This window comes from Vicugna pacos, chromosome 27 (assembly GCF_048564905.1).
Source record: "Vicugna pacos chromosome 27, VicPac4, whole genome shotgun sequence".
In the NCBI taxonomy this organism is placed as follows: domain Eukaryota; kingdom Metazoa; phylum Chordata; class Mammalia; order Artiodactyla; family Camelidae; genus Vicugna; species Vicugna pacos.
In genome coordinates this window covers 12,811,479-12,838,927 of record NC_133013.1, presented here as the reverse complement: position 1 = coordinate 12,838,927, position 27,449 = coordinate 12,811,479, and the positions used below count along the sequence as shown (strand labels likewise).

The following is a 27,449-nucleotide window of genomic DNA, read 5'->3' as shown; positions in this document are numbered from 1 at the left end:
CAAAATCCGGTGGCATTTCCAGTTTAGCGGTTCCTTCTCAGTGCCATTAGGAGGAGCTCTTCGTCTGTTGCACACACAGGGTTGATCTCCCATGACTGTGGTCAAGTTCTCCACTCATTCATTAAATACATGATCCCTTTCCAAGAGACTGCAGCTCATCCCTTGGATAAATCAACGTTCAGTTCAATAATTTATTCATTGAAGATGAAAATTAGCCTCCAGTTTTTGCCCTTTGTTTTATGGTAGCTGCCTTTCATTTTAATTCCTACATATTATGACATAGAGGATGTATAGAAACAGAGACCCACGTAAATCATGATTCTTTCGCATACAGGCCTTGGGTCCACTTAAGCCTCCAGTCCCTCAGGGGTGTTTTGAGAGTTAAAACCTAAACGAACAGACCTGACACACAGTACATGCTCAATAAATGCTATTCCCATTCTTCATTAAATTCCTTTTTCTAAAGTACAGTTGGCGTGGGGACCTTCACAGGTTTTGTTTTCTTGACATTTGGTTCATAATTTCTCTAATTTTAAGTGATGTTGGAAATAACAGCATTGCTCATCACTTTTAGCTTTTCGGCCGCTATTAGAACTCTACAGTTACCACCCTATGGTGTTTTTTTCTTTTTGTTTCTGTTTCTACTGCCTGATAAAAATGAAGAAAAAATATGCTTCATGGTAGAAAAATTCTCATACTTAAACCAATTTAGTCCTGGCTTTCACATTTTGATAATGTGGATAATAGTTTTATCGATATGAAATACTTTTGTGGGCTCATTAATTTTTTGTTATATGTGAAAATACAGTTCTGTGAAGCTGTTGACCAAAATACTGCATTTAGATCCCATACTATAGAGTAGAAATATTCCAGGAATATGCTATAGTACTGACTTTTGAGTAGTTTCTGTAAATATAACACTGGCTATAAGTTTTTTGTTATAAACTATAACACTGGCTATAAATTTTTTTTAACACATAAGACTGCTTGTATCAGAAGAGGAGCAATTTTATAGTTACTGTTCCCTGGGAATTTAAAATCACGTGTCCATTTTCTAGTTTGTTTTCATTGTCTGCTTTTTGCAGTTGTATCCATGGCAATACCTCCCCTCTTGCAGATACCCTATATTCAGAGGGATGGCTGTAATTGCAGTTTCTAGAAAGCTCAGTGGTAGAGGTTTAATGCTTTTAATTTTTATGAGAACCTCATGGACAGTTGAGCCCAAATCAGGAGCAACTTTTTAAAAACACGTCAAAAACTATCTAAATCTGCCTTTGGCAGGCCATCTGCTTTAGCAGTCTGCCAAAGAACGTGGAGTCTATTTGATGTAAAGTTTGGAAGTCTGTAGAAGATTTAGCCATTTGTAACTTACCACCACCTTGAGAATGAGTATCAGTTCACTTGTGTTGTCCTCTGAATTAACAACCGATCTTAGTGGTTGGGTTCTTAGTAAGACCTTGATTTACTCAGCACATGCACCTTCTCTGTGTGTGAGTCTGTGGTTGGTCCTGGTGATGTGCTGGAGAAGAGGAGTTGGTCCCTGCCTTCACATGGAGTGTCTGACTAATCCAGGAGCATGTAATGCCAGTGATGCTGTTAAGGTCAGGAACAGGGAGCCACGGTTCAGTAAAGGGACATCTGACTGGAGTTCCTGCAGGAAGTGGTGTTTTAGCTGAGATGTTGGGGGGGTGGGGCTAGCATAGTAGAGGTGAAGGAAAAGCATTTTACAGTGAGGGAACAGCATGTTCCAAAGCCTGCAGGGCTGTTCCAAGACACCAAGAAAGCAAGTGAGCCTGGAGAATGGAGCAAGGGGCCCTCAGGGGCAAGGAGGCTACAGTCTTCAGTGGAATCAGGTTATATAGGAACATGGGGTCCCAGGGAAGAAATTAGGAAGCTGTTTAAGTAAGGGAGTGATATTCCATATGAACTTAAATACACATTTATTCTGGAGACTGTAAAGAGCAAGGATTTTGAGGACATAAGAGAAAGAAAAGGGGGAGATGTTGGGCAAATTCAGTGAATGATGGTGTTTTATGAAACTGGAGTTGTGACAGGGGAGTGGAGTTAGAAGAAGGAAAAATTCGTATGTCGCCAGTCCTTGTTTGTTCTGTGTTTGTGTTGGAATATCCAAACATCAGACATTCGGTTAAACAGCATGTCAGTAAAATTAAGTCCTCTTCCTCTGCTGACTTCTCTGTCCCAAGAGAGGACCGGTGTGTCCCCTGCTCTGGACGAAGGAATCAAGTCCTCCTCTGCAGGATGCCACAGGGGCCGTTCTTCGGGTTAGAGACTTTGAATCCCACTTGGGCAGGCAGGAGATGCTTGAAGGTTGAGTCCAGAATGAGTAGAGATCAGTGTTTCCTCTTCCTTTAAAATCCCTCGGCTCCTAGCAGGGCGCTTCCCACATTTTAGGGAGCCCTAGAGTGTTTGTTAACGAAGGAACAGGCACATCGTCAGATCCAGACTAATGGTCGTAGGAAGTTGAAGGGGAGCTCTCTGGAGTTGAAGGTTACAAAGGAAGTTCCCTGGAGATGATGCATCTAGGGGCTGGCTGGGCTTTGGTTTTTTGGAGACGAGTGGGAGTTGAGAGAGCACTGCAGGGAGGAGCCCGTCCAGGTGCAGAGTGGGAGGCATGGCCCAGCTCCCTGCCTCTGTTCTCTGGTCGGGGGGTGGGAGGGGCTCGGGCACACCAACCTTGATAAAGAGTTTGGGACCAGGGGACAGATCAGGATGGATGGTGTGGGATAAACTGTTGGAGGATGTGGATTTTCAGGATGAGCGTTAGAATTTGCTCCAATATGTGATAGTGAGGTTTATAAACAAATGACTGGAGGTAAGAATTGAAGGGGGAGTTTTTGGAAGTGAAGTCTGGCGTGGCTCTGTTCCCTCCCGGCGCCCTGCATCCCCCTCCCCAACCCCGACCAAACCGATCCACAGCCTGTCTGAACTACGATGCTCCACGGTCAGCTTCAGAAATTATCTTCCTCTAGAAATTCTTTCTTCTAATCCTGCCCCTTGTGTGGACACTTTGGTGGCTCCTGGCTGCTGGATGAGTAAAAAGAAAGGAAATCAAATAAAAAGTACTGGTCATGGCCTTCAAGGCTTTCAGGCTGTCTCTTCCTTTATCCACCTGTGTCTTGTATTTCCTGACCACTGCTAGTTAGCTGTGTGTGTGTGTGTGTGTCTGCCTGTTTTTCTACCTATCCGTCTGACTGCCTGTCTGTCTGTCTGTCTAGTTAGTAAATGAAAGGCTCTCATCTGTCCCTGTCTCCTCGGGAAGCAGCTCCCCGTTTCTCCTGGCCAAACCAGCCCCCCCCCCAAACCTTGCTAAGGATTTGCCTCCACTCTGAAATCTTTCTGGACTTTAACCAACCAGATTGAAGTCTCTCTGAGGTTTAGTTTCCTCACCTGTTAAAAAAAAAAAAAAAAAGGGACAGACGTTCCTTACCTCAAAGAACGGACTTGAGGATTCCAAGGGAACCTGCGTAGAGCATGGTGTCTTGTACAGAATTAGAGGAGCCTTTGCTCGCGCCAGCCAGCACCCATCCCCGGAGCCGGAAGCTCCCTGCTGCCGCTCTCTGTGGGCCAGGGCACCCTTCACTGGGGATGGGAGGGGCACACGTACCCTGGGTGTGCCTACATTGGGCCCTTTAAATGAAATACGGGGCTAAATGTGGAACGGAAATGTGCAGATGTGCATTAGAAGTGGGGTAAGGAAAACAGACAGCCAGACGTCAGAGAGGGGAGTGGCAGTCCACTGGCGGGGCCTCCGAGGGAAGCGTTCACTGAAAGGGGAACATCAGCTGGAAAGCAGAGATTATTATGAGAGTTTCTCGGAGGTAATGACATGGTCTGTGAACCTCGAGGCCTGGTTCACCAGTGGCAGGGGCAGAGAGAGTACTTAATAAATATTGGTCAGATGAGTGTTTTGACCTCGAAAATACTTTTATTACTTGTCATTCAACTTCTGTAGCTGATGTAAAGGCAAAATTATTTAAACAAGAAACCTCTACTTGCCGTTGGAGGAATACAAATGAATTTTAACGTGGTGTTCAAAACCAGCCAAGGCTATTGAGGGCAAGGCGCTGAAACAGCGCCCTGAATCTGAATCACCGGTGGTGTAACCGTGTCAGGGTGGCAGGGCGTCTGGAGGTGGAAGAAGTCGTCTCGATGTTTTACCTGCACAAACAGGTGGAAGAAAGAGCAAACGCACAGACCCAAGTGTGTATATGTCATTTTGGTGCCGTTTGCTTGGTACTCTTGGGAAACATTTGGACATTTCATTCCTTATAGAAGATCATATTTTTTATTGTGATCAGATAAAAATAGTCATTATTTAAATTTTATTGGAAGTCCCCAGTCTGTCTGGAAGCTTTTAAGGGCAAGAAATCAATCCTAAAGTGTATAGAAATGACTCCATAAATGTTCTAGTGTCTTCATTTCTTCTTCCTCCTCTCTGCCTGTTTATACTGTAAGATTAATAAAATGCAGCATTTTAATGAGCTTTGACAGAATTATCTTCCAAGAGTCTAGGCTGTATGTTCCTTGGAGACATGTCAGTGAAGTTCCCAGTTTCTGGAAGGAAGTCTGTTCCTTATTAGCTGGGACAGCGAAGAGTGTGCCTGAGACGGGGAGGGGGGCGCACAGCTCAGCCCACCTGTGCCGGCTCGGCCCGGCCCCCCCTCCACCTTGCCACGGGGTAACCCCGGGACTTTTCATTATGAGTGTCAGGCCGGTTCTCCCCAGCGAGTCCCGATGGGCTGCTGTGTTGGTGTCCCTGGACGAGCAGCCCTGACACCTTCTAACCATCTGACAGTTAAGTAGCTGTTTCAGCTTGGATTGAGGAGTGGAGCTCCCTCTACCTGAGCGTGAAGCCAAGAGCACGTGTCTTCTTTCATGTTCATAGTTTTAAAAATTTTTTGATTGAAGTAAGGTCGATTTGCCATGCAGTTAATTTCTGTACAGCTGAGTGATTCCGTTGTACATATATTTATATTTCTTCTCATATTCTTTTTCATCCTAGGCTATTATCAGGTATTGAACGTAGTTCTCTGTGCTATGGGGTAGGACCTTGTTGTTTATCTGTTTTATACATAGTAGAATCTGCAAATCCCGAACTGACCTAAACAAACATTTCTCCGGTGAAGCAGTGTTCATAGTTCTTGAATAGAGTTATGACCTTCTATGGCCAGATTCCTCCCTAGCAGATCCCAGCCCTGTGCCCTGTGAAACATGTTCCCAGAGCAAAACTGTCTTGAAAGAGGCCAGACTTCTTAGAGATGCAGGTGGACTTTTGTGTGTGTTTGATTTGGGCTGCCCAACATCTGAAACCCCTTCTAGGCCTAGGGCATTTCTCACTGTATGTTTTGGAGAAGGGCTCAGGACACACCTTCATTCTGAGATGGTGGAGAGTCTGTACGTGCCCTTTTCTGAGCCCTGGCAGTCAGGCCATGGAGACTTGCCAGGCAGGGGCAATTGCTTTGCATCTATACCAAACAAGGCAAAGAAGCAGGAGTGGAGAAATCATATTAGAAGCAGCTACCCTCAGGATCCCGGGACAGGAGTGCCTGTGGGGCCAGTGCTCCTGGGAAGCAGAGGCCACACCAGACGTTTCCTGGGGTGTGATACTGCCTGAGGTCCTGTGTCTGAGCATCCCTGAGCATTCTTTGGTTTCTAGTGAAAATTGTCAAGCCTGGTTGTCCAATCTGTGCTACGATCTGAGAGCTGTTGGCTATCATTTTAATAAATTCCTTTTCTGCTGAATTTAGATGGGGATCATTTCTGTGGTTTGTAATTGACGGCCCCGAGGCATTCATCTCTGTCTGCTGCTGGATCGCTGTGTGCTGGCCACTGATATAACAGCGTTGCCTTAAAAGCGTCGGCCAGGCGTCTCAGTGTCCAGGCCGCTGGTCACTGGCGTGGGGTCTCCTGTCTAATGCTGACCCATGGCCATGCATCTGTCCTTCTGCTCTTCCTTTTCTGAAATATCGTCTTCAGGCCGGCCCCTGCATGGGCCAGCCTCTCCATTCACATGCAGTGCCTCAGAGCTCCTGGTTATTAAGTGAATTGGATGTAGGTTCAGTGACCTGAGCCCTCTCTGTGCTGGGCTCTGACCTGGGGTCCCTTGGCCATTTGTCAGAGGCACATCTGTCCTCATGCCCCCAATTAACTCAGTACATGTGTCTTTGTAAAGTGCCGGTGTGCGCAGAGGCAGGCAGTGTGTCCAAGTCCCACGGACATTCGAGAACCATTCATTCTGCCCCTGACAGTTCCAATTCTAGGTCCTGCCGCCAAGTCCAGCAAAACGGGGAGACTTTCTGGGTAGTAACTTTCTGGGTCCAGCTTTGGCTTTTGGATTTTCTGATCTTTTTTTATGCTTCTTTTGGAGGCTATATATGTGAGGTGGGGTGGAAAGAGAAGAGGTGGGATGGGAGGAGTAAAGGTTAATTATTTTTTAAGGTAAAAACTTTGAACTTTGTGAAGTTATCCTTCTACATGTTTCTGAGCACCAAGAATGTCACATGTGCAAAAGACTAGGAATAGACTTACCATATGACCCAGGAATCCCACTCCTGGGCTTGTACCCAGAAGGAAATCTACTTCAGGATGACACCTGCACCCCAATGTTCATAGCAGCACTATTTACAATAGCCAAAACATGGAAACAGCCTAAATGTCCATCAACAGGTGACTGGATAAAGAAGATGTGGTATATTTATACAATGGAATACTACTCAGCCATAAAAACCGACAACATAATGCCATTTGCAGCAACATGGATGATCCTAGAGAAGGTCATTCTAAGTGAAGTAAGCCAGAAAGAGAAAGAAAAATACCATATGAGATCGCTCATATGTGGAATCTAAAAAACAAAAACAAACAAAAACAAAGCATAAATACAGGACAGAAATAGACTCATGGACAGAGAATACAGACTTGTGGTTACTGGGGGGGGGGGCGGGGTAGAGGGTGGGAAGGGATAGACTGGGATTTCAAAATTGTAGAATAAATAAACAAGATTACACTGTATAGCACAGGGAAATATACACAAAATGTTATGATAAATCACAGAGAAAAAAATGTGACAATGAGTGTGTATATGTCCATGAAAGACTGAAAAATTGTGCTGAACACTGGAATTTGACACAACACTGTAAAATGATTATGAATCAATAAAAAATGTAAAAAAAAAAAGAGAATGTCACATGTGTATTCTCGGAATATTCTAAGTATGTAAGATCATATGCGTGTGTGGCTGCTGACTCCAGGGCAGAGCTTTAACTCCTAATTAGCCGTGGTTACACTTTTGGCTCACTCCTCTCTTAACCATGCTGAAGTCTGTAAGTTGTAAGCTTCAAGTTGTAGAAAAGTAATTATCTGCATCGACTCAAGAAGAACTTAGGAAGGAAACAGAGATGAGCTTCTGTTTTAAAACAAAACACAAACGTGGACCTTCTCATGTGCTGGATTGACACCTGCTCCGGTGAAACAGTGGTGTGGCTGCATCTGGGTTGACTGTCAGTCCCAGTCCATTAAGTGTGCTGACACCTGAGGGCTCTGTCCAGCTCCTGAATTCTTCCCCTGCTCCCCCAGGGCTAGCTTAAAGGGGAGGCTCACCTTCGCTCTCTCAGCAAGCACAATTTTATGGTTGCATAAGTGCATGACTTCTGTTTCACTTTGCCTCCGTCACTTTTGAGATTCATTTATTTGTCTCTGACCCACGTCTGTGTTCTCTTTCCAGGGAAGAGTGATCCCTTTTGCTTGTTGGAGTTAGGGAACGACCGACTTCAGACACATACCATTTACAAAAACCTCAACCCTGAGTGGAACAAAGTTTTTACATTGTAAGTGTCTCTGCCTCTGGAATATCAAAGAGCGGCTTTAACTTCAGAGACCAACCCTCCCTGATGTGCTGGGGGCAGTCTGGGGTTCTTGAGTGGAACTTTCTGTCCATTTTTATGTGCAAAGAATGAATTTTATTGTTTTTTTTTTTCCTTCTGAAAACCTTTTATGCTTTCATTTTGTAGAGTGTAGTGTGAATAATAGAGGAGACCATTTGAAACTGCACGGGAGTATTACAGGAGGCATGTGTAAAGTAGGTCTTTTAGTGACTAAATTAATGTGTGTGTAGAAGGAAGCTGCCATATATCCAGACTAATTCATTCCAGGATTGAAGGAAATTACAAGTGTAGACCTGCCTTAAATTCAAGGAGCTTGTATGTTGCAACATTATTTAATGTCTGAGGGCTTGCATTCTGCCAGAGCCTTTTGGAACATACAGGTTACCTCCGATGCCGCCGAGGCTCTCAGAGGCTCCCTGTATCCCAGCTCATCTGAATGACCTGCTGCAGAGTGAAGCCCACTTAGGAAGCTGGATGTATTTCCTAGTTTGCTTTAGATTCCAAGGTCCTGCCCATCGAAGGGAGGCCCCTGTTGAACTTGGGGGAAATGGTGGTACACTGCCCTCCCAACACTGAAGAAATGCTCTGCCTGTACTTCTAACTGAAAGGGTAAAGGTTTGTTTCAAAAGGAGGTGATGGTTTCCTAAGCAGAAAGTTCCCAAAGATCTATGTGAGGAGGCTGAACTGTGCTAAGTAAGCAGGTGTGCAGACTGCAATCTGCAAGAATCTCTTATTTGTTCAACTCATCACCAAAGACCATGGCTCCATGCTTCATTGGAGCTAATGTCTGGCTTCTGGTCAATGTAAAAAAATGTTTATAAATAGGTAAACATGCATGGGACTTTCAATATTTTGTTTTTCAACAATAGGATGCTTTCTGTGGATCTCAGCAAATAGTGATTTTGACCACCTTTTTTTTTTAAAGGGAATCTTTCACTAGTTTAATGTAAAGAAAATTTTATTTTTGCTCTTCTCACTTGGAAACTACTTGGAAATCACTGTCATTCTGTCTCCCACCCCTTTTCTTTATCCTGTTTCTTTAACCATCCCACCCTTGAGTACACAGATAATGTGGAAAATGGCATAGTAAAAAAAAGTTGACTTTTTTTTTTCCATATGGACGTCTGAATCTTCTATGACGGAAGGCTTGGGAATACAGTCAGTTTGATTTAATTTTTGGAATTTAATTAAATGGTAGTTTTATACTCTGAGGACATACAGACTTAATTAGTGAAACGGTGTTTTCAGATCTGCATGGAACAGACTTCACTTGTGTGTTTTTGTCTCTAATACATGGTGTGTTTTCTGGTTTCAGTCCCATTAAAGATATCCATGATGTTTTGGAAGTGACAGTGTTTGATGAAGATGGAGATAAACCCCCTGATTTTCTTGGAAAAGTTGCCATTCCCTTGCTGTCCGTAAGTTGCCTTTGTGAATATGCAACGTGTGAGTCATTTTACAGTTGACAAGTTCCTATGGTCTGGAGTTGCTTTGTTTTTGGGGAAAATAATCTTCCGGCTATGGCAGGAAAGGACTGTTTTATTCCTTATCCTGATCCAATAACTTTCAGTAGTTTCAGATAGGAAGTCACATAATTTTCTCTGTATATAGTTGCATATTGATTTAACCAGCAAAAACCAATCTTTCAATCCACATTCAATCTTTCCATCTTAAGAGTTCCTCATTGGTTTCAAGGTATACATATCTTTGACTGATTTTCCATTGGTTAATGGAAAACATCCATGTGTTTCTTTATTACCTCCTACCTGCCCAATTCGTCAAAGATTACTTGCTGGTAGCTGCACAGTTGCCCTCAATTCTGCTAAAAGCCATTTTCTCAAAAGTTCTGTTTGTCTTTTTAGTGGTCATGTTTGTTTTCAGGCTCAAAAAATGCTTTGTGGAAGAAAGCAGAGAGCCTCTGTTGGAAAAAAAGAGGATGTTTTGGCGGTCCCATGAAAAAATAATGTGTCAGAGTGAGCTAACTGCTGAATGAAAAAAAGTACCCTGTAAAATTCAGACAAGAAAGCACCAAAGAATGTCTGTACATGAGCAAAGGTGGGAAGCTGGGGTCTGGATTCACCTACTCATTGGGCATTCATGTTTATACCAACTCTACTCTTCTAGAGGAGAGAATTTCAGTTTTTCATCCAACCATCCGTTCATACAGTGTGTGGTAGAGTTGCTATGGCCCTGCCAGTCAAGATGGCTTTATTCATTTCTTCCCAAAGACTTATTTTTCCAGAGCTCTTAGTGCATTTCCGTGGCAGGAGCAATCTGTAATTTATCCGTGAGATTAGACTCGTTCACATGATGTTTGCAAAGCGAGAGACGCTGCACCTCTCAGTATCTCTTCTGGTTTTGATTGCCTGGTTAATTTCTCCCTGAGTTCCCATATCCCTGGTGTGACTTGAAGAGCGTGGTGGGGCAGCTGCTCCCTCGCAGAGCCGGCTGCTGCCAAACATTCTGAGCCATCAGCAGCAGACCATACCGGTTCTCCGAGAGGAGATGGGGATCTGGGATTTCCCTCCTTTTAAAAAAATTAAAAAAAAATTTTTATTACCACTTTGTCAGTTACTCCTGAAAGAATACATGGAACAGAACATGGGACACATTTTTAAAAAGGTCTGAAGGGGCAAGAAGGAAAGACTCTGCTTTATAATTTAGGATCTTTTTTCTCTTAACAACTTTTTGGACCATTTTTTTTCTCTTGTTTTTATAGATAAATCCTTAGTAGCATACTTGATTCTTTGATCTGTGAACATGACTTCACGTCTTCAGTAACCTCCCTCTGTTTTGCACATAAATGTTTTGGTTATTTCGTCTTTCCGGCCATACCAACAAGTTGGCCAACTTTCTTTCTTCCTTCTCTTCCTCCCTCCCTTGTAACATACAATCACTGCACGCTGTGGAGTGAGATCTGAGAAATAACCTCTGGCTTAATCAGCCATAGGGTTTCTCAAGCTTAGCCTTCTGACGTTGGTGGATGGATCATTCTTTGTGGTGGGGGGGCTGTCCTGTGCACTGCAGGAATTTAAGCAGCACCCTTGACCTCTACCCACTAGATGCCAGCAGCACCCGTCCACCCATCACTATTGTGGTAACCAAAGGTGTCTGCAGACTGCCAAATGGTCTGAAGAGGGGGCACAGTCACTCCCAGTGGAGTGGAGAACCACCAGCCTAAATTAATACAGTTTTCAAACTGTATCCTTCAAAATACAAGGTAGAGTGATTTTTGAAAGACTTTGTTTAAATGCAGGCAAGTCCCCTAACCCTTTTCACTTTGTCCAGCTGGCTGACAAGTTGCCCCCCCCCGATCTATGGATTCGTTTGATGAATATTTATCAAACGTTCAGTGTGTGCCTGGAAACTGTTTTAGGTGGTACTGTTTTAATGATGACTCCAGCGAAGCCATCTCCTCTCTTGGAACTTACATTTTGGTCGCAGGAGGCAATATACAAACCAGAAAAATAAAAGCACTGGACAGTGTGTTTGATGGTAAAAGGTGCTGTGTACAAGATAAAGCGTGGAGGGGAGGATGTGTGTGGGGAAGGGATGCAGTTTTCCAGGCCCAGGGCAAGGAGGGCCTCGCTGGAAAGGGAGGCATTTGAGTGAGAGCTTAAGGAGGTGAGGGAGGGGAGAAAGCCGAGGGAGTGTATCCAGGCAGGAAATAGTCAAGTTCAAAGGCTCTGAGCCCGAGCCTTGACTGTCAGATTCCAAAAATAAGAGCGGACTGTGTGGATGGAGTGGAGTGAGCCCAGTGGAGAACAGCAGGTGTGGGGTCAGAGTGGATGGGAGGGGTGGCCTGGGAGAGGACCGTGGACGACCCTGAGAGCCTGCATGTTTGATGGACTTCGGCTCTTCCTTCATGGTGATGGGAAACCACAGGGAGATTTCGAGCCTGGGTGGGGCGCGGGGTATGGTTTGGTTTACGCTGTTTCCAATATGAAAGGTGCACAGAGGGAAAAGCTCAGACCTGCAAGTTCTCCGCTGTGTAAAGGCAGGATAGCCTCAGCCCCGTATCCCCTTGGGGACTTTGGGGACCCAGGAATGTTGACCTGAAGAAGACATTTCAGCAGCTGTGGTCCAGGGTGGCTGTTTCAGTTCAGATTTATTTCTGAGTCTCTGACCAATAAATTGGGAAAGTGGTCAGATCTTCCAGAGACTCTCTGTGGGCGCTTCCTGGTACACCTGCAAGCTGCCTTCTCCAAAAGCACCGATTCCCTACCTAACGTGTAGATATAAGTGTGATAGAAGAAGAAATGCCATGACCCTCCGTATCTCTAACAGGCACTTTTTAATTTGCTTGTTATTTCATTGACCATTTGATTTTCAGAGAATTCAAACTTGTGATTTAGAGGGCATGTTTTAAAATTTATTTATTTAGATCCAGGGTTTTTTTTTCCTTTATTTAATGTCTATTGAGCAGTGCTTACCTAGCAAGCGCTGTGCTGTGCACGTATGATATGTGACATCATTAATTCTCTGACAACTCAGTGAGGCATGCATTCATATTATTATGGCCTTTTACAAATGAGGAAACTGAGGCACATAGAGGATCCTGCAGCTGGTAAGGCGTGGCGGCTGGTTTTGAATTAGGTGGTCTCACATCAGTGCCTGAGCTCCTGAGAGGATGCTCTTCTGTCATCGCGAGTGGCTGTTAAGTAAATACTGTGCCCAAAGCAATAGCCAAGATCTGTTTTGTGCAACCACCGGGCCCAGTGCGATACAAGGGAGCAGTTGGGACATAGAGTTGAAGACTTACATGTTGCGGGAGATGCGTGTGAAATGAACACACAAGACCTGAAATATTAGGTGCCGTATAAAAGGAACATGAAAATGGAGAGGGCTGAATTTACATTTGGGAAGACTTTAGGAGCTGGCCAGGGAGAAGGCCATTCTGAGCAGAGGAGGAAGTGTGAGCAGAGAAACAGAGGGAGAAGGGAAAGGCCACGTTCTGGAAGCAAGGAGGCACCTTGGTGCCCAGTGCTCGGGGTGAGCGGGGAGGCTGGAAGGTGCAGCTCATGCAGGGTGCAGGGAGGCTGGCTGGGGTTTATTCTCTGAATGGGGAGCATGTGAAGGCTTTTGGCCTGGGGATGACAGATAGATCAGAGCAGGTGACTAGGAAGAAAGTTTCGGCTCCAGTGTGAAGCTTATTGTAGTGGAAAAAGGCTCTTCCTGGTGGAATTGGTTGAAGCTCCAGAAATAAGCATCAAAAAGAAAAACCCTTCGATTCTGTGTTCTGTGCCTCTAAGGAGAAGGATTTATTTCCCTGCTTTTTTAATATCGAGAATCATAAAAATTGATCTGTTGATGTTTCCCTGTTATCTCTAGGATATGGAGCAGTATCTGATAATACCTTATTTCATATTTAAAAACAAAAAAGATACTTATTAGAGCGAATAACATTTGTGAGAATACATTCTTTAAAAAAATCAAGTCATAAACTAAAACTTGATTTGCACTTTCAAGGAAAATGCAAACTACATTTTAAAACATCTAAGTATAAAATATTGCATATACTTCAGCTTTTAATCTCTCTCAAAACAGTAATGTGCTTCGTGCATTTCAGCCTGTGAAATAGAGAGCCTGTTCTGAATTCACTGTATCTTTGAATCAGGGTGAATGTGCATACTGACTGTTGGCTCACTTAAAATCCATGTTCTAAAATCACTGTATTTATTAATGGCGGTGAATTGTTCAAAGCATCTTCATGTGCTCAGATACACATCAGAATCGAAAGAATCCAGGACAATGGGCCATCCTTCCAAATGTTTTATTTCTGTTCAACTTAAAAAAAATAGTTTTCTTAATGATTATAGAGATAGGCAAAACTTTTTACTCATGAGTAAAAAGCAGTAGAAAATTGTGATTGGAAAGAATTACAATCTGAAGACTTTCCACATTACTCCAAAAAATCTTCTAATCAATAATAGTAAATACACGCTGGAAAACAATAAAGACATGTTAGAATTTTAAACTATTTCCGTCATAGATGTTGTCTCCTAATAATTATCCAATTTTCAATAGATTTATTTTCCATTTCGATTCTCAATTAAGTGATCTTGATTTTCTCTTGAAAAAATCAGACTGGCTTCTTCGCATTTGGGTATTCCTTCTTTAAGGATACATTTACCATCCTCAAGTTATCTAATGGGTCAATTTTGAAAGACCTTGAAAATCAGCTTTCTATAAAATAGGAAAATTATCTATTTGCTGTTACTTCCTACTACCTAGGGAGAAATCACCTCAGTTTGGCGCGATCCTACATTTTGAAACGAATTTGAGTCAAAGCATGTAAACCACGCCAACACATGCAAGAGAATCTGTAACCCGAAGCACGAGCCTTGCTGCAGCCCTTAGCATCCTCTGTGAATCCAGGGCACAATAACAGCGTCACTTAATTAGTTTTATGGGACAAATTTTGTACAATTGCTTGCACCAAATAAATGCCCATGCAGATCTGCATTTGCATTTCCAATTAAATATTTGCCCAACTTGCACCTGTGATGGGTTTTGCCCATTGTACTAGGCCCTCTTATGCCATCATATTTGTTAAGTTCATACTGATATTTGGCCATTAAAATACATAGTATTTATAGTTTACATGAATGTTTATGGAGGTATAACGAAATAAAGATTTTTTTACAGGGCAAAAAGGGTGATTTTTGAGTACAAACATTGTAGTCTCCTTCCCGTCTCATCCTGGTCCAACATGAAATAAAGGCAGAAAAGGCACATTTTTCTACTAGCCCTGGAAACTAGGAAAGGCTACCTTAAATATGCAGGAATTATCATGAGCCTTATGTGGTATAGAAGGTGGACGTTTGGTTACGACGGAGCAAGGGGAAGGGCTGTGGAACTCCTCTACTGTCTGGTAACAGGAAGATGGCAAGTATTTCTCTTCTGGGTACCTGTTTTAGAGAGGCACCCGGGGCTTGGAGAGATGCAGTCATTATCCCTGGTCTCACAGATGCTCTGTGCCAGGAACGGGAATTGGATTGAAGTCTGCCCGGTTTCACGGTCCTACCATGGCCACTGTTCATAAACGTACGAAAGAAAATGTTCAGTTTCATTAGTTATGAAAAAGCACATGTGACAACAACCTGAGGCCATTTTATTCCTGTGAAATTGCCGTCTATTAAATAAAAATGCCTACGGTTGACAAAGTCGCAAGGAAATGGACAGGCTCTTGCACTGAGGCTGGAAGTGTAATTTAATAGAGCATCTTAGGAGGGCAAATTGGCAGTACTTGCCGAAACCATAAAAATAGGCATGCCCCATGACTCAGTCACTCCACCTCTAGGAATGTATTTTTGGGAATGCATCATAGATGCTCAAAGACATCTATGTCTAAAACCATCACAGTGTTTACAGTTGTTACACATTGGGAACAATCTTAGTGAGTTAGAATGGAGGATTGTTGAAGTAATTATAGGATAGCCATATGATGAACCATTCTAAATTATGTAAAAGGATCAACTTTTTGGGGAATATTTCCCATACTTGTTTTATTTTTTAAGTTTAAAAGACAAGTGGTTAAAAAGTATATAAATTAAAAGTCAGACTTTAAAATTAGATATATTTTTTATTGAAGTGTAGTCAGTTTACACAGTTGTGTCAATTCTGGTGTACAGCATCATGTTTCAGTCATCCATGTACATACATAGATTCCTTTTCATACTCTTTTTCATTATAGGTTACTACAAGGTATTGAATATAGTTCCCTGTGCTGTACAGAAGAAACTTGTTGTTTATGTAATTTATATGTAGTCAATGTCATTTAATAAGGAATTTCTATGTACTTGTCACTGTTACTGCTTTTTGCTGATTATTTCGTGATGACCGCTGAGATATGTATTCTTTTTACTTAGAGATCTCCTTTTGTCATAAATTACAAACTGTATCATTACTTTTTGCCTTGGGTGATACAGATCTCAGAATTAAACTCTGGTCTTAATTGAAGTTACTGTCTCATACCTAAAGACAGAAGTATATATAGATTCTCTGCTCTAAGTTTTCCTTTGGCAGTGCCTTAATTGCCCTATTTAATAGAGGTTTTAAAATTATAGACTGTTAGAAAAAATTTTCTGAGTTTTAAGTACAAATGATAAATACAGTTCTTGACAGGAAAAATATATGTTTAGCTTTCATTTCCTATTATATAAATGCTGTCATGTAGGAGTTTGGCAAGTTGGGGTGTTAACAGAGCTTTTTATCATATATTCTTGTGCTGGAAGTTCCGTTCTATGAAGACCATGGAAAATGAGACTATTTTAAAAATAGTTTCTTTGGTTACTCTTTCAGTATTTAATTATAACACTAAATATTCAAATGAGTTGATCTGTTCCTAACCCAAGTATATCCCAAATACAAGGTAGTGTATTTTCTTTATGTGTCACTGTTAATCTTTTTCCAAAAGATACTTCCTTGTAGCAGACAGATGGAAAAAGTGGAATCAACCAAATGTTCATACATAGGAGGGTTAATAAGTTGTGGTTTATTCATATTTTAAACGTTACCTAGCAGTTTAAAGAAATGAGCCTCATTTCTTTTAGTGTCTTAATATAATGTTATTTTAAAATATATACATCGTAAGTTTAAAAACTTGTCAAAAGATTGAGAAATTACAGTGTCAAACTGTATGTGTTTTGCAACTTCATTCTGTATCCATCAATATGATTTGATAAAGAAGTTGCAAAATACATAGTCTGACGCACAAAAAACTGAAAATACTTTTTTCAAGAACAAATTTATGAATAAAAATTCTCAATAAAAATTTTGAAAGGATACATGCCAAATTTCCTCTCGAATTTCCTTCCAGAGGAAGTGGTGATATTAATGGATGTTCAAAGGGATTCTTTTTTTTTTCCTGGAATTTCTCAGTCTTTTTACAAGTTTTTAAACTTGTGATTTATATATTTTAAAATAATATACATATATAAAAATCCAGACATGAATATCCTCAGTCATTTCTCTAGCTTTAATACCTGCTTTAATGTCCTAGGTGGATTCAGTGTTTTGCTGACACAATTCTAGGACATTGAGAAAGAGGAAATGATCGTTTACCCAAAAAAAGCCCAACTTCTTTTACTATAAAATATTTCTTTGTGTCCTGATACCTCTTGTTCTTCTGTTGACCTTCCCTCACCCTTAAGAAATCATGGAAATTTTAAGATAACAGTACAATGACCGTGGGTTGAGACAGAGCTCAATTGGACCAAAGTCAGCTTGGCAAATTGTCATAATGCTGTTTTTGTATTTATTTCTTTCAACTTTAACACCCGCAATTTATTAAGTGAGACAGTGGACAAAAGAGGAAGCTCAGAATCCTGTTTGGACACCGTTTAGGAAGGAAGCCGGGTCTTTATGGGGCACCCCTTCCTCTTAGCCACCGGCCAGGAAACCCATCTTTCTGTTGAAAACCTATTCAATCTGAGAGGTGGGGTGACTTCGGGAAGGAAGGTGACCTCTCCCTTGTAAAGTGGAACGGCTCTGTTTCCCCCCGTGACTTACTCAGCTCATTTCCAGCACTGTTTAGAAGAACACTTGTGCTGAGTGCTTGTTAGTGACAGCAGCAGTCGTTTAAAAGATGGCTCAAATTTCCCCTGCTGTTTCAAACCCCTGATCGTTACAAACCCAAACAGAGATTTTGGTCAGCTCACGTTTTGCTGTGCCCTTTTGGAGTTAACAGACAGGCTTCTGACAAGCCAGAGGTTTCAAAACACACATATATCTACTACTGTGTGTGAGATAAACATGGCTGCTGACAAATCTAGAAAGAAAATGCCTTCATGAGTGCCAGGTCATTTTCGAAATGATACAGGGGAAGTTTCTCTTCAGTGCCTTGCATGCTGGGGTCCACAGCTAGATTGGGATACAGAACTGATGTGGTGTGCTGGCTGAGAGAGGCTATCAGAGAAACTTGTTCGTTATGAATGTTTTTGGATTTTGACCTCAACTTTAGTTGTGCTAATGTATTTACTTTGCACTGCTCCATGGCTGTGAAATACTGGTCATTTTTTTTAAACTGGTGCCTTTCTTTCTTTCTTTTTTAAAAAAAATTTTTTAAATTTTCTTTTGAGGTGGGTAGAGCTGATTAGGGTTACTTATTTATTTTTGAAGGAGGTACTGGGGATTGAACCCAGGACCTTGTGTATGCTAAGCATGTGCTCCACCAGTTGAGCTATACCCTCCCCGCCCCATTTCTTAAAAATATTTCAGTAATCTTTGCATTTTGAAATAATTCTTGATTGACAGAAAAGTTACAAAGATGATACTGAATTCCCATATGCCCTCACCTAATTTCCCCTAATATTAAGCATCTTACATTTCCGTGGCACATTTGTTGAAACTAAACAAACTGGCATTGTACATTCCTAGTACCTAAACTAAGGTCTTTATTTGAATTTCATCGTTTTTCCACTAATGCTGTTTCTGTTCCAGGATCCAACCCAAGGTAACACAGTGCATTTAGTCCTCTTATCTCCCTAGTCTTCTGGCTTGTGATAGTTTCCAAGTTTTTCCTTTTTCCCATGACCGTGGCCATCTTGAGTGGTACTAGCCAAAAATTTTGTAGATCGTTCATCTTTTTTTTTAATAAATAAAGATGCATAACCTCTGGGATTTTTGAAAGAAAGCCCATGCAGTCTTGGTAATCATTTGCCCCACTGATTTTTCCATCCACATACCAGTTTCAGCCTGGTAATTATTGCTTTATCTTCTTATCAGTTATACCAGCAGTCTAGCCTTAAAAGTTGATTTATGATTTAATATATATATAGTTTAATATTTGCTTGATAGTGGCTTCATCTGTGTGTGGATTCTGCATTCTCAGCTTTGTCCGTTCGTTCAGTTTTAACCCCATGGAAAGTTTCTATTTTACCTCTTGTCTGTGGCAGATTCGAGATGGCCAAACAAACTGTTACGTATTGAAGAATAAAGATTTAGAACAAGCTTTTAAAGGAGTTATTTACCTGGAAATGGACGTCATATATAATCCGGTAAGTCGAACTGAAGGTACCTCCCAGTTTCTCTGTATGTAAAGTAAAAGGTGACCAGCCTGGAGAGACTCAAGTCAGTGCAAAATGCTTCAGGATTTTTGCAGCTAGAGAGAAAACAGTTTTAACACCTCACCAAAGACCAGACTGGACAGTCTGTATTAATCCTGTTGAACCAGTAGAATGGATGGTGTGTAATTCTCAATAAAATGTTAAGGGAAAACAACAACAACAACAAAAAGTAAGGGGGGACGTTTTTTCAGCTTTATTACCTTTAATCTTTTTCCAAGGCAACCATTGGCTGTTGGACAGAAATATTTTCCAGCCTCTGACATGTTATTTAATTATTATAGTAGGTGTCCTGCTATCCAGCATTGTCCAGACAAGTAGCTTTTCAATTAAAAACTACAATTAAAGGAGGAGTTTTTAAATATATGTTTACTTGCCAACTTTAAGAACACAGAACAATCCGAGTGTGGAATTCCTCCACATTTATTTTTCCATAAAATCACTTTGTGAACAGCGGTATCTTTTTAGTGACTGACCTTCATCCAGGCTTTCCAGAGCAACATCCATTTCAGGTCTTTTGATCTACGCTTGTATTTCAGTGATTTCTAGAATAATTAATTAAAATGTAGGATTACGACAAGGGGAATGAACAGATTTGGGACACCTGTGCTCACCAGAATAAAACAGGTGATGAAGGGTGAACACTTGTATGTGCGGTATACACACCGCTGCAAACTGGAGTTTTAGGGAGGAAAGCCTTAAATTAAAATGTTAGTTAACTAATGTTCTCTTTGTCCATCTGACGTAGAGAAGGACTTGAAATTCACTTTTTGAGGTTTCCTCAGTATAATGATTTAGACCAACTAGCAAATCTCTCTCACCCTCAGTTTATTCCCTATTAGCGGGCTAACATCAGGCCAAAAGGACACATTTACTTATTTTTCTGGATCATTGATAGGAAATGGGATTCTCAGTGGGAATGAGGTTTTTATAGCCAGAATTTCACATGCAGGGTGTTACTGGCGAAAGCGTAGTTTCAAGACCTTGGTGGGAATGAAGGGAATTTAGAGGCTCTGGTTTGAGAACTTCAGGAGCCCAATCTCTGCAGTGGTTTAGAATCCATCTGTTGATCTGCAAAGTGGAAACGACCCTCTGGAGTCTCCTGCATTCCTTCTGACCCCTTGGAGAGATGCCCATGAAATGAGCCCCTGGGAACCCCATGTAGAGCCCCGGGGATCCCCCTCGTCCCTGCTCCCCGCCGGAGCCCTTGCTGGTCAGGAGCTCTTGGTTTCCAGGCCTTCTTGGTCATTAGAAAAAGAGGAGGATGAAGTCCATTGCAATGCCGCCCTTTATAACACTAATGTCTTTCTAGGTCAAAGCGAGCCTTAGGACCTTTACTCCCAGAGAAAAGCGCTTGGTTGAAGACAGCCGAAAGCTGTCCAAAAAGGTGGGTGGGTGCAGAAAACGGCCTTGTTGGTTCCCTCAGCATCCAGCACCCGAGTCACTTGTCCTGCCTTCTTTGTGTCTCTCCCTCCTTCTCCATCTCCCTCCCTCCCTTGTCCCCTCCTTTCTCTCCCTTTCTCTCCCCACCCATCCCTGAACAAGGACTCCCATAGGCTCAGGAAGAAGGGAAAGACTTAAATCTGTGGGGTGAAGCAGAAGGTGTCAGCCCTCCGTTCATACCCTAACCATTCTGGAAACAGAAATGCCTGGCTTCAAGCCTCTCTAAATGTCTCCCGAATGCTCTTGCGCCTCCTCCCGTCCTTCAGTCATGGGTATTTCAGTCTCCGGTCATGGAAGCTGCAGGGAGGTATCCTGCCCATGCGCTCCATGCAATCAGCCCAGTGGCTCTTTAGAGACTTCCCGCCTCGGCCGCACCCACGGCCGTTCCCACCTCTTCCGTGTTGCCTGCATCTGGATTATGCCGGCCGTTTACGTCCCGATGCATGAACTCTCACTGCCTCTGCCTGTGGCCCTCCGTTCCTCCCTCAGCAGTTCAACTGCAAGTAAAGACCGGGGTGACCCACCCCGCGAGAGGAAATTTTACAGTTTTTTTTTTAACTCCGACCTTTGCAGTTCTTTTCAGGGCCCCTCCCTGTCCTCGTCAGACACGGTTCAGGATTTCACTCTGGACAGTTGGTCCCTCCCTGGCTGTGTCACAGAGAACAAAGTGTCCCCTGCTAAAAGTGTTTATTGCTTCCCCTACTTCCTGTGGGGCGAGCAGCTGTGGGTTACAGAAAGCAAGTCAAATAGAAGGGCATCTTACCATCCTTTTGTGTCCCATGAGCTTCTGGACACACTTGGGAAAGGCCTTCAACACCGCCCAAGTGTTTGGCTTTGGTCTGCCCTGACACTGAGTGCATTGTTTATTTTGTGGAATCTGAGCACACGTCCTTCTTATAATTATTATCATTATTGCCCTTGGCCCTGTTGGTTTGAAAGTTAAAACCTGAGTTGAGGTAGGTGGAGGAACCGCTTTGCAAACAAACTGAAACGGATCTACCTCCAGCTGGCAGAAAAGGCATTTCCTTTGCCAAACAGGACCTCCCTCTGTGTGTGTGTGTGTGTGTGTGTGTGTGTGTGTGTGTGTGTGTGTTAGGCTGGAGGGGTGGGGTTTGGGCTCTGATCACACCAGGGGATTTGGGACCGAGGCCCTGGGATATGTTAGGATTCTCCCCAAATGTCTCTTACCACTGAGTGTCCCCCAATTATCATAAAGTTGAAAACCTTTGCTTAATATGCAAATACTTAAAAAGTCACTTAGCACATGGCAGGCACTGTTCTGAGCCCTTTGATTCTCTCCACAGTCTACAAGGTGCATAGCTACGTCCACCCCATAGCATAAGAGAGAGTAAGAAACCGGCCCAAGGTCACAGTGAGGAGGTGGGGGGACTGGATTCCTTCCCAGAGCTGTACTTTCCTATAGAAACGTATATGATCATATTGTAAAAAGAACTTTGAAAAAGTATTAGGGCTGTTCCTTTCCATTATTTTTTTAATTAGCAGCTATATATGTATATATACATATAATGTAATTCAGATGACCGCGCTGCCTGATCTACAGAGAATATTCGGAGTACTTAAACCTAGTTCCCTGTTTTTCACCTTTTTTCATCAGATCTTATCAAGGGATGTAGACCGGGTGAAAAGGATCACCATGGCGATTTGGAACACGGTCCAGTTCCTTAAAAGCTGCTTCCAGTGGGAGTCCACGTTGAGAAGTGCAGTAGCATTCGTGGTGAGCTTCATTTTTATGTTCAGATCATTGACTCTGAGTCCCAGATCCAAATGCAGTTGAGATGGGTTTTATTTTACTTCCATGAAGTAGAAAGATGTGCACTCAATGTAGCTGAAGTTTACACCTGTAAGGAAACTTAAAAAAAAAAAAAGGTATCCATTCATCTTTCTAAAATGTATGACAGTGTAGGTGGTTAGAGGATGCCTCAGCAGGTGTCTTTCTAAAACCATGTTTGTCAGATTTACCCTTGGAAATTCCTTAAATTACCTGAGTCTTACTCATACATTATCTACTAGGGGGTTTAAGGGAGCCCCTGTCCCATGTGTTTTTAAATGTTTCTGTGCTGGTTATTATAACCATTTGTAGAGTCCCCACAATGTGTTTGTCTTTTCCTGTGCCCATGAATGCTAGTGTTTTTTTTTTTTTTGAAAAATGACAGTTGAAAAGTCACATGACTAAATTAAGACTAAAATGCTCTATGTTTTAAATAAATCAGTGACAAACTTGGATATTGAAAAAAAAACATGTATTCATGTCAAGCCTCTGGAGTGCACATTGCAAGTGACTTAGCACCACGAGGGAGACCTCTGATGTCTGTGAAGTGCACTCTCAAGTCTCTCTGATGACACTGGTCCTTGCTGATGTGCAGAATAACATCGCGGAAGCTCAGAGCTGCAGGAGACTTGAAAACTGCCTCAGTCAGCCACTGAGTGTCCAGGAATCTTCTGAGGACCTGGAAGCGCAGTGTCCTCACTTTGCATCCCCGGGCCTTCTCCCTCATCCGTTCTGTAAAGGGACTTGTCACGGATCAGATTGGTAGTGTCAGACGTGCGGGGAGACACCAAGTCGCTCCACTGCTAATCTGGTGCGTTTGGTATCACGCCATTCCTTTCTGTCCCGCGCAGAGATCGCAGTCGGATCCGTGTGTGAGTGGTCCAGTTGTGGTCACAGTTCTTCTGCCCACGAAGCTTATCCTCATCAAAAAAAAATCAGCCCGGATATCGGTGGGTTCTGGGTCACTCCCACCCTAACTAGGCATACCAGTTCCCTAAGAGGTTTTCTCTTTGCCGTTGGACAACATTCTGTTTGGGCCCCTCAGTGTTCATTTTTCACGGCTTCAGGAGGCGAAGTCCTATGGTGGCTGCAGCCGTGGCCTTTCATAGACCTTTTCTTTGGTTTGAAGTTGCTGAAACAATCAGCCTTGATCACAACATTCATTAGGATTTTATTAAATCTGGGTCTGTCTTGGACTTGGCGTTTATTCCTCTGCTTCCCTTCCTTACATTTCTCCTCGGTGGGGGGCTGCGTGGGTCGGGTTCCTCTTCAGCCTCCCTGCCTCCGTTTCCCAGTGTAATTCTCTTTAGAAGCTTGCCAGGGAACGTTCTGTGTGATTCTGGGCAAAAGAGGCAGGTCAGCGGGAGTGGTGGTTTCTTGTAGTCGGCACCCCGGGCCAGCCCTTTCCAGGAGCGAAGGTTTTCCTCTTTCTTGAGCTTCGTGTCTGGCACCGTGATTTTTAGAAAAACAAGAGCTCTGTTGCCCTGGACTGTGTAAGGGACTGACAGAAATGATTAATGGGCCGCCGGCCTGATCTGAAGAAAGATTAGAACAAATGGATAGAAATAGGTCGCTTTATGGGGGGTACTTCTCAGTGGGGAGGGAGCCTTGGCGGTGGGACCCCTTCTGCCTGGTACCCTGAGTGTCCTCTCCTTGCCGAGCCCTCTGCCAGGCTGGCTGCCAGATGCAGCGGATCCTTTCACGTCTCTGAGGTGCTCAGAACGAAAGACAAAGAGGGGGCTTTCCCGGCTGGTTTGCCGAAATATAATTTTGCAAGGATTCATGGGAGGCCCCTCTGTCTCAGTGGATGGGGGACATTTTCCATTGGATGTCCCTGAAAAAATGCAAAGTCAGTGATTGAGAAGTGGTCCACGCCCCAGCTCTGTCTCTGGGTTGTCCTGAAGGTCCTGAAATAGTCAGCTTCCCTCAAAACAGTTAGTTTTCCGTTCTCACTTGAATCTCTTCTGCTGAATGATTATCTCATGGTGACTTCGACCAGCCATGGTGGGGCTTAGCGATACCGCAGATGCAGAAAGGCAGACATCTCCCCTCCCTAAGCTGGTGACGTGTCATTCTGTTAGAGAGTGTTTTTGTTGCTACTATCATGATGGTCATTGCGTAACTGTCTCTGCTCTTAATGTGGGAACATATGAAAAAAGTGCATTATTAGGATAAAATTAAAAAAAATTTATTTCAGTCTCCCTATGTCTTTAAAGAAGATCATGGGTAAGCAAACCTTCCTGTTTTTTTGGAAAACATTTCGCTGTCATGGATTTTGCTTATAGACTCAGGCTCGCTGCTTGTGGAGCACCGATGGGTGATTCCACGCTGGGGGCTGCCACTCGCGGTGTCCCCAACTCCGTAGGACTCCTTTACGGGTTGTCTTTCTGCAAACTGTTGGATCCTTGGGTGACTGGGGCCAGAGAGGGAGGACAGGAGGCTGTGGTGCTGAGACCCAGCTCCTCTCCCTTACTCACTCTTGAGAACACCACATTTGTCCTTTGTGACACTGCCGTTGTCCTGCGATCTGCTGCGGGCAGAGTTCTGCTCCTGGTCTTCATCCATCTACGTGGCACTTTGCTCTTACTTCACCTCCCTGTCTTGGCATCACAGGGATGGACCAATTCTGTGCTGATCTGAAAGCAAGGTCTTAAGCCAAGGGTTTATTAAACAGTGGGACTGCATTTGAAGACCTTTCCGTAGCAGAAGTCAGGTTAAGTGCTCTTTGAGGGTTCGCCGCACAGGGGTGGGAAGAACCATTTCGGCTGAACCAGCCTCCGTCGGGGCTTCCCCTCCCCCTCGAGGTACAGCACCACGAGCCAAGGGCAGAGCTCGAGGGCTTTGTTTTCGCTTCTGTTTTGTCAGGTAGCAGAAGGTTGCCGATTAACATCTTGTCAGTGTCTCTCTTTTCAGATGATACAGAGCATGACTGTTACGGAATTGTGTTTAGATTCTGGCTGTTAATTTTAAGACTTGATGAAAGCACACCATACACTTTCTAAGGATGACTCCGGATGTGTGTGTGTGACCGTGTCCTATCTTGCTGAAAGCAGGAGTTAAAGCAGAGCACCCTGTTAAGACCCAGGTCCATGCAGTGTCCAGTCCAAGCGGATGGACAGACAGGAGAACTTGTGTCTTGTTAGACTGTCTGAGCAGCAGCCTCCCTTGCCAGGGGACTCACCCTCTCTCCACTTACTTGGGTGGTTGTGTTCCCAACAACTAAGAGAAGAAAGTCGTCTTTAATTCACTAACTCCTGCTGTGTGAATGTTACTGTGTACTGTTTAATTCATTGTTATAGTAAGAGATTAAATGTGGGCTTTTTTCAGAGTGGGCAAACCATTCCAAATCATGCTTGTCCGGGCTCAGTTTTTTTGTTAGGATGATGGTAGAGAACCTTGCTCACTGCTTCTTTTGAGTTTTTCTCTTTCCTCTAAGTTTTCTTGATATTTTTTTCTGCCATTGTGTTTTCTGAGCTTTACTTGTTTGAAGTTAACGAGAATTGTGCTTTTTTTCACTCAAAAATGCGCATTCTCGGTTTTCCGATTGAAAGACGATTAATATGAGATGTCAGTCTATTGACAGAGGTCAGGTGTAGCTCAAATATGCCAAGAAGCAGTTTATCTGGATATTTCCCTATGATAAGATTTGTGAATATACAGGGCACGTTATATACATGCCCGTGGTCAGTCCCAGTCACAAGCTTTGAACTCTAGAGATAACAGCTCGTGTTGTTCCAGTGCGTACTGTGTGTCAGGTTCTGCTCTAAGCATGCTATAAATGTTGATTCATTTAGTTCTCACAACAACCTGCTGATGCGGGTGACAATTTCAGTTTCGCCTTCTCGTTACAGATGAGAAAAATGGCCCTATAGGGGTTAAATAAACTGTCAGAGATCATATGCTTTTAAGAGGCAAAGCTGAGACCTAAACCCAGACCATCAGGATTTAGAGCCGGTGCATTTAACCACTGGGCTACACTGCCTCTCGCTGAGGCCCGGGATGCAGTGACTGTGGTCCTTGTATTTAGATAGGTGGTAACAACTCTGGGGACAACCTAGGAGTCGTTTCAGGTGTGTATTTAGATGTTATGAATGAGAGTTGAGTGTATTCCAAGATGCTTTGGGAGAAAGCAACTCTCATCACGTGGGTGGGAATAATTCTCAGACATAGTCATTATAGTCAGAAGAGTTGGAGCTGAAATTAAAGAAATGGATGAAAGGTGGAAATGTCTGTAGCATCTTTGGGGAACAGCCCAAACCGTGGGAATCACAGGCGTATGACAGCCTTGGAATTTAGCTTGATGGTCTGGAAAACCTCAGTGCTTGCTGGTTCTAGGCTGAGCCCCAAGTTGAAGTCTGAGTTATCTTTTCCTACTTTGGGGGGTGGGGAGCTCTTAGATGATGTCAAAGGGCTTCCAAGGAGAGAGTGAGGAGGGGAAGCAGCTGAATGGAAGGGGCCATGGAAGGGGCCATGGAAGGCCCCTTTTCAGATTTTCTTCAAGAATTCCAGTTCGTTCAAAATAAGGGCTAGTGGTAGAAAAGAATAGCTGTCTACATGAATGCACTGCTACAAAATGTTTTAAAACAGTATCTTCCAGAAAGATAGGCCCATATTTCTAGTGTGGGAAGGGGTGCCATATTGTGTATTCCCGTGTCTCAGTGTAAATACGTTATTTGATAATAGTTAAGATGAAATGGTTTTCCAAGGGTGATTTTTGCATTGTGAAGTTTGTATTGTAGAACCAATCATCTGTTTAAGGTTTTCTGGGTTTTTTTTTCTTGAGTATTTGTATTTTACAAACCCCAATGTCGTCTGTAGAAAGACTTAAAGCTATATTATGGTATAGTGCATTAATTGTTTCACATGGCAAAAAACATTTGCTTGACAGATGGCGTCATCAGAAGATTATTTTCAATAGCAAAGGTCTCCCAATGCCCTGAAAAAAAAAAAAGGATTGCATTTATGTAGTTTTGTTTTTCCACCAGTCTTTCAGGCACTCACCTATTGCATCAAAGGAGGAGAGTTGGTGGGGCACTGATGGATTCCTTACTTATTAAATTTTTACTTGGATCTTTGATGTTAAAAAGCAATCTCAGTCTACCATATGTCAATGGGTATCTTCATAAACTATGCTTTTAGCATCTGTGCCCTTTATTTCCTGATATTTTTGTTTGTAAGAAAATGAAGAATTTATTCTTCATCATGGACAGGACCTGAATTTGGATACATAATTTAAAGCATCCATCAACC

General features: G+C 42.9%; 1 protein-coding gene across 4 annotated transcripts in view; it reads left to right on the top strand.

Moving 5' to 3' along the window:
- The window catches only part of MCTP2 (multiple C2 and transmembrane domain containing 2), a 196,693-nt gene that overhangs the window by 103,376 nt on the left and 65,868 nt on the right, over positions 1-27,449 (top strand). For all 4 annotated transcript variants that reach the window (XM_015234423.3, XM_072950717.1, XM_072950715.1 and 1 more), the window contains 5 exons: positions 7,742-7,844; positions 9,217-9,319; positions 18,800-18,901; positions 20,280-20,354; positions 22,026-22,145. In XM_015234423.3, the coding sequence (XP_015089909.2) occupies positions 7,742-7,844; positions 9,217-9,319; positions 18,800-18,901; positions 20,280-20,354; positions 22,026-22,145 (503 nt within the window). The remainder of the gene's footprint in view (positions 1-7,741; positions 7,845-9,216; positions 9,320-18,799; positions 18,902-20,279; positions 20,355-22,025; positions 22,146-27,449) is intronic.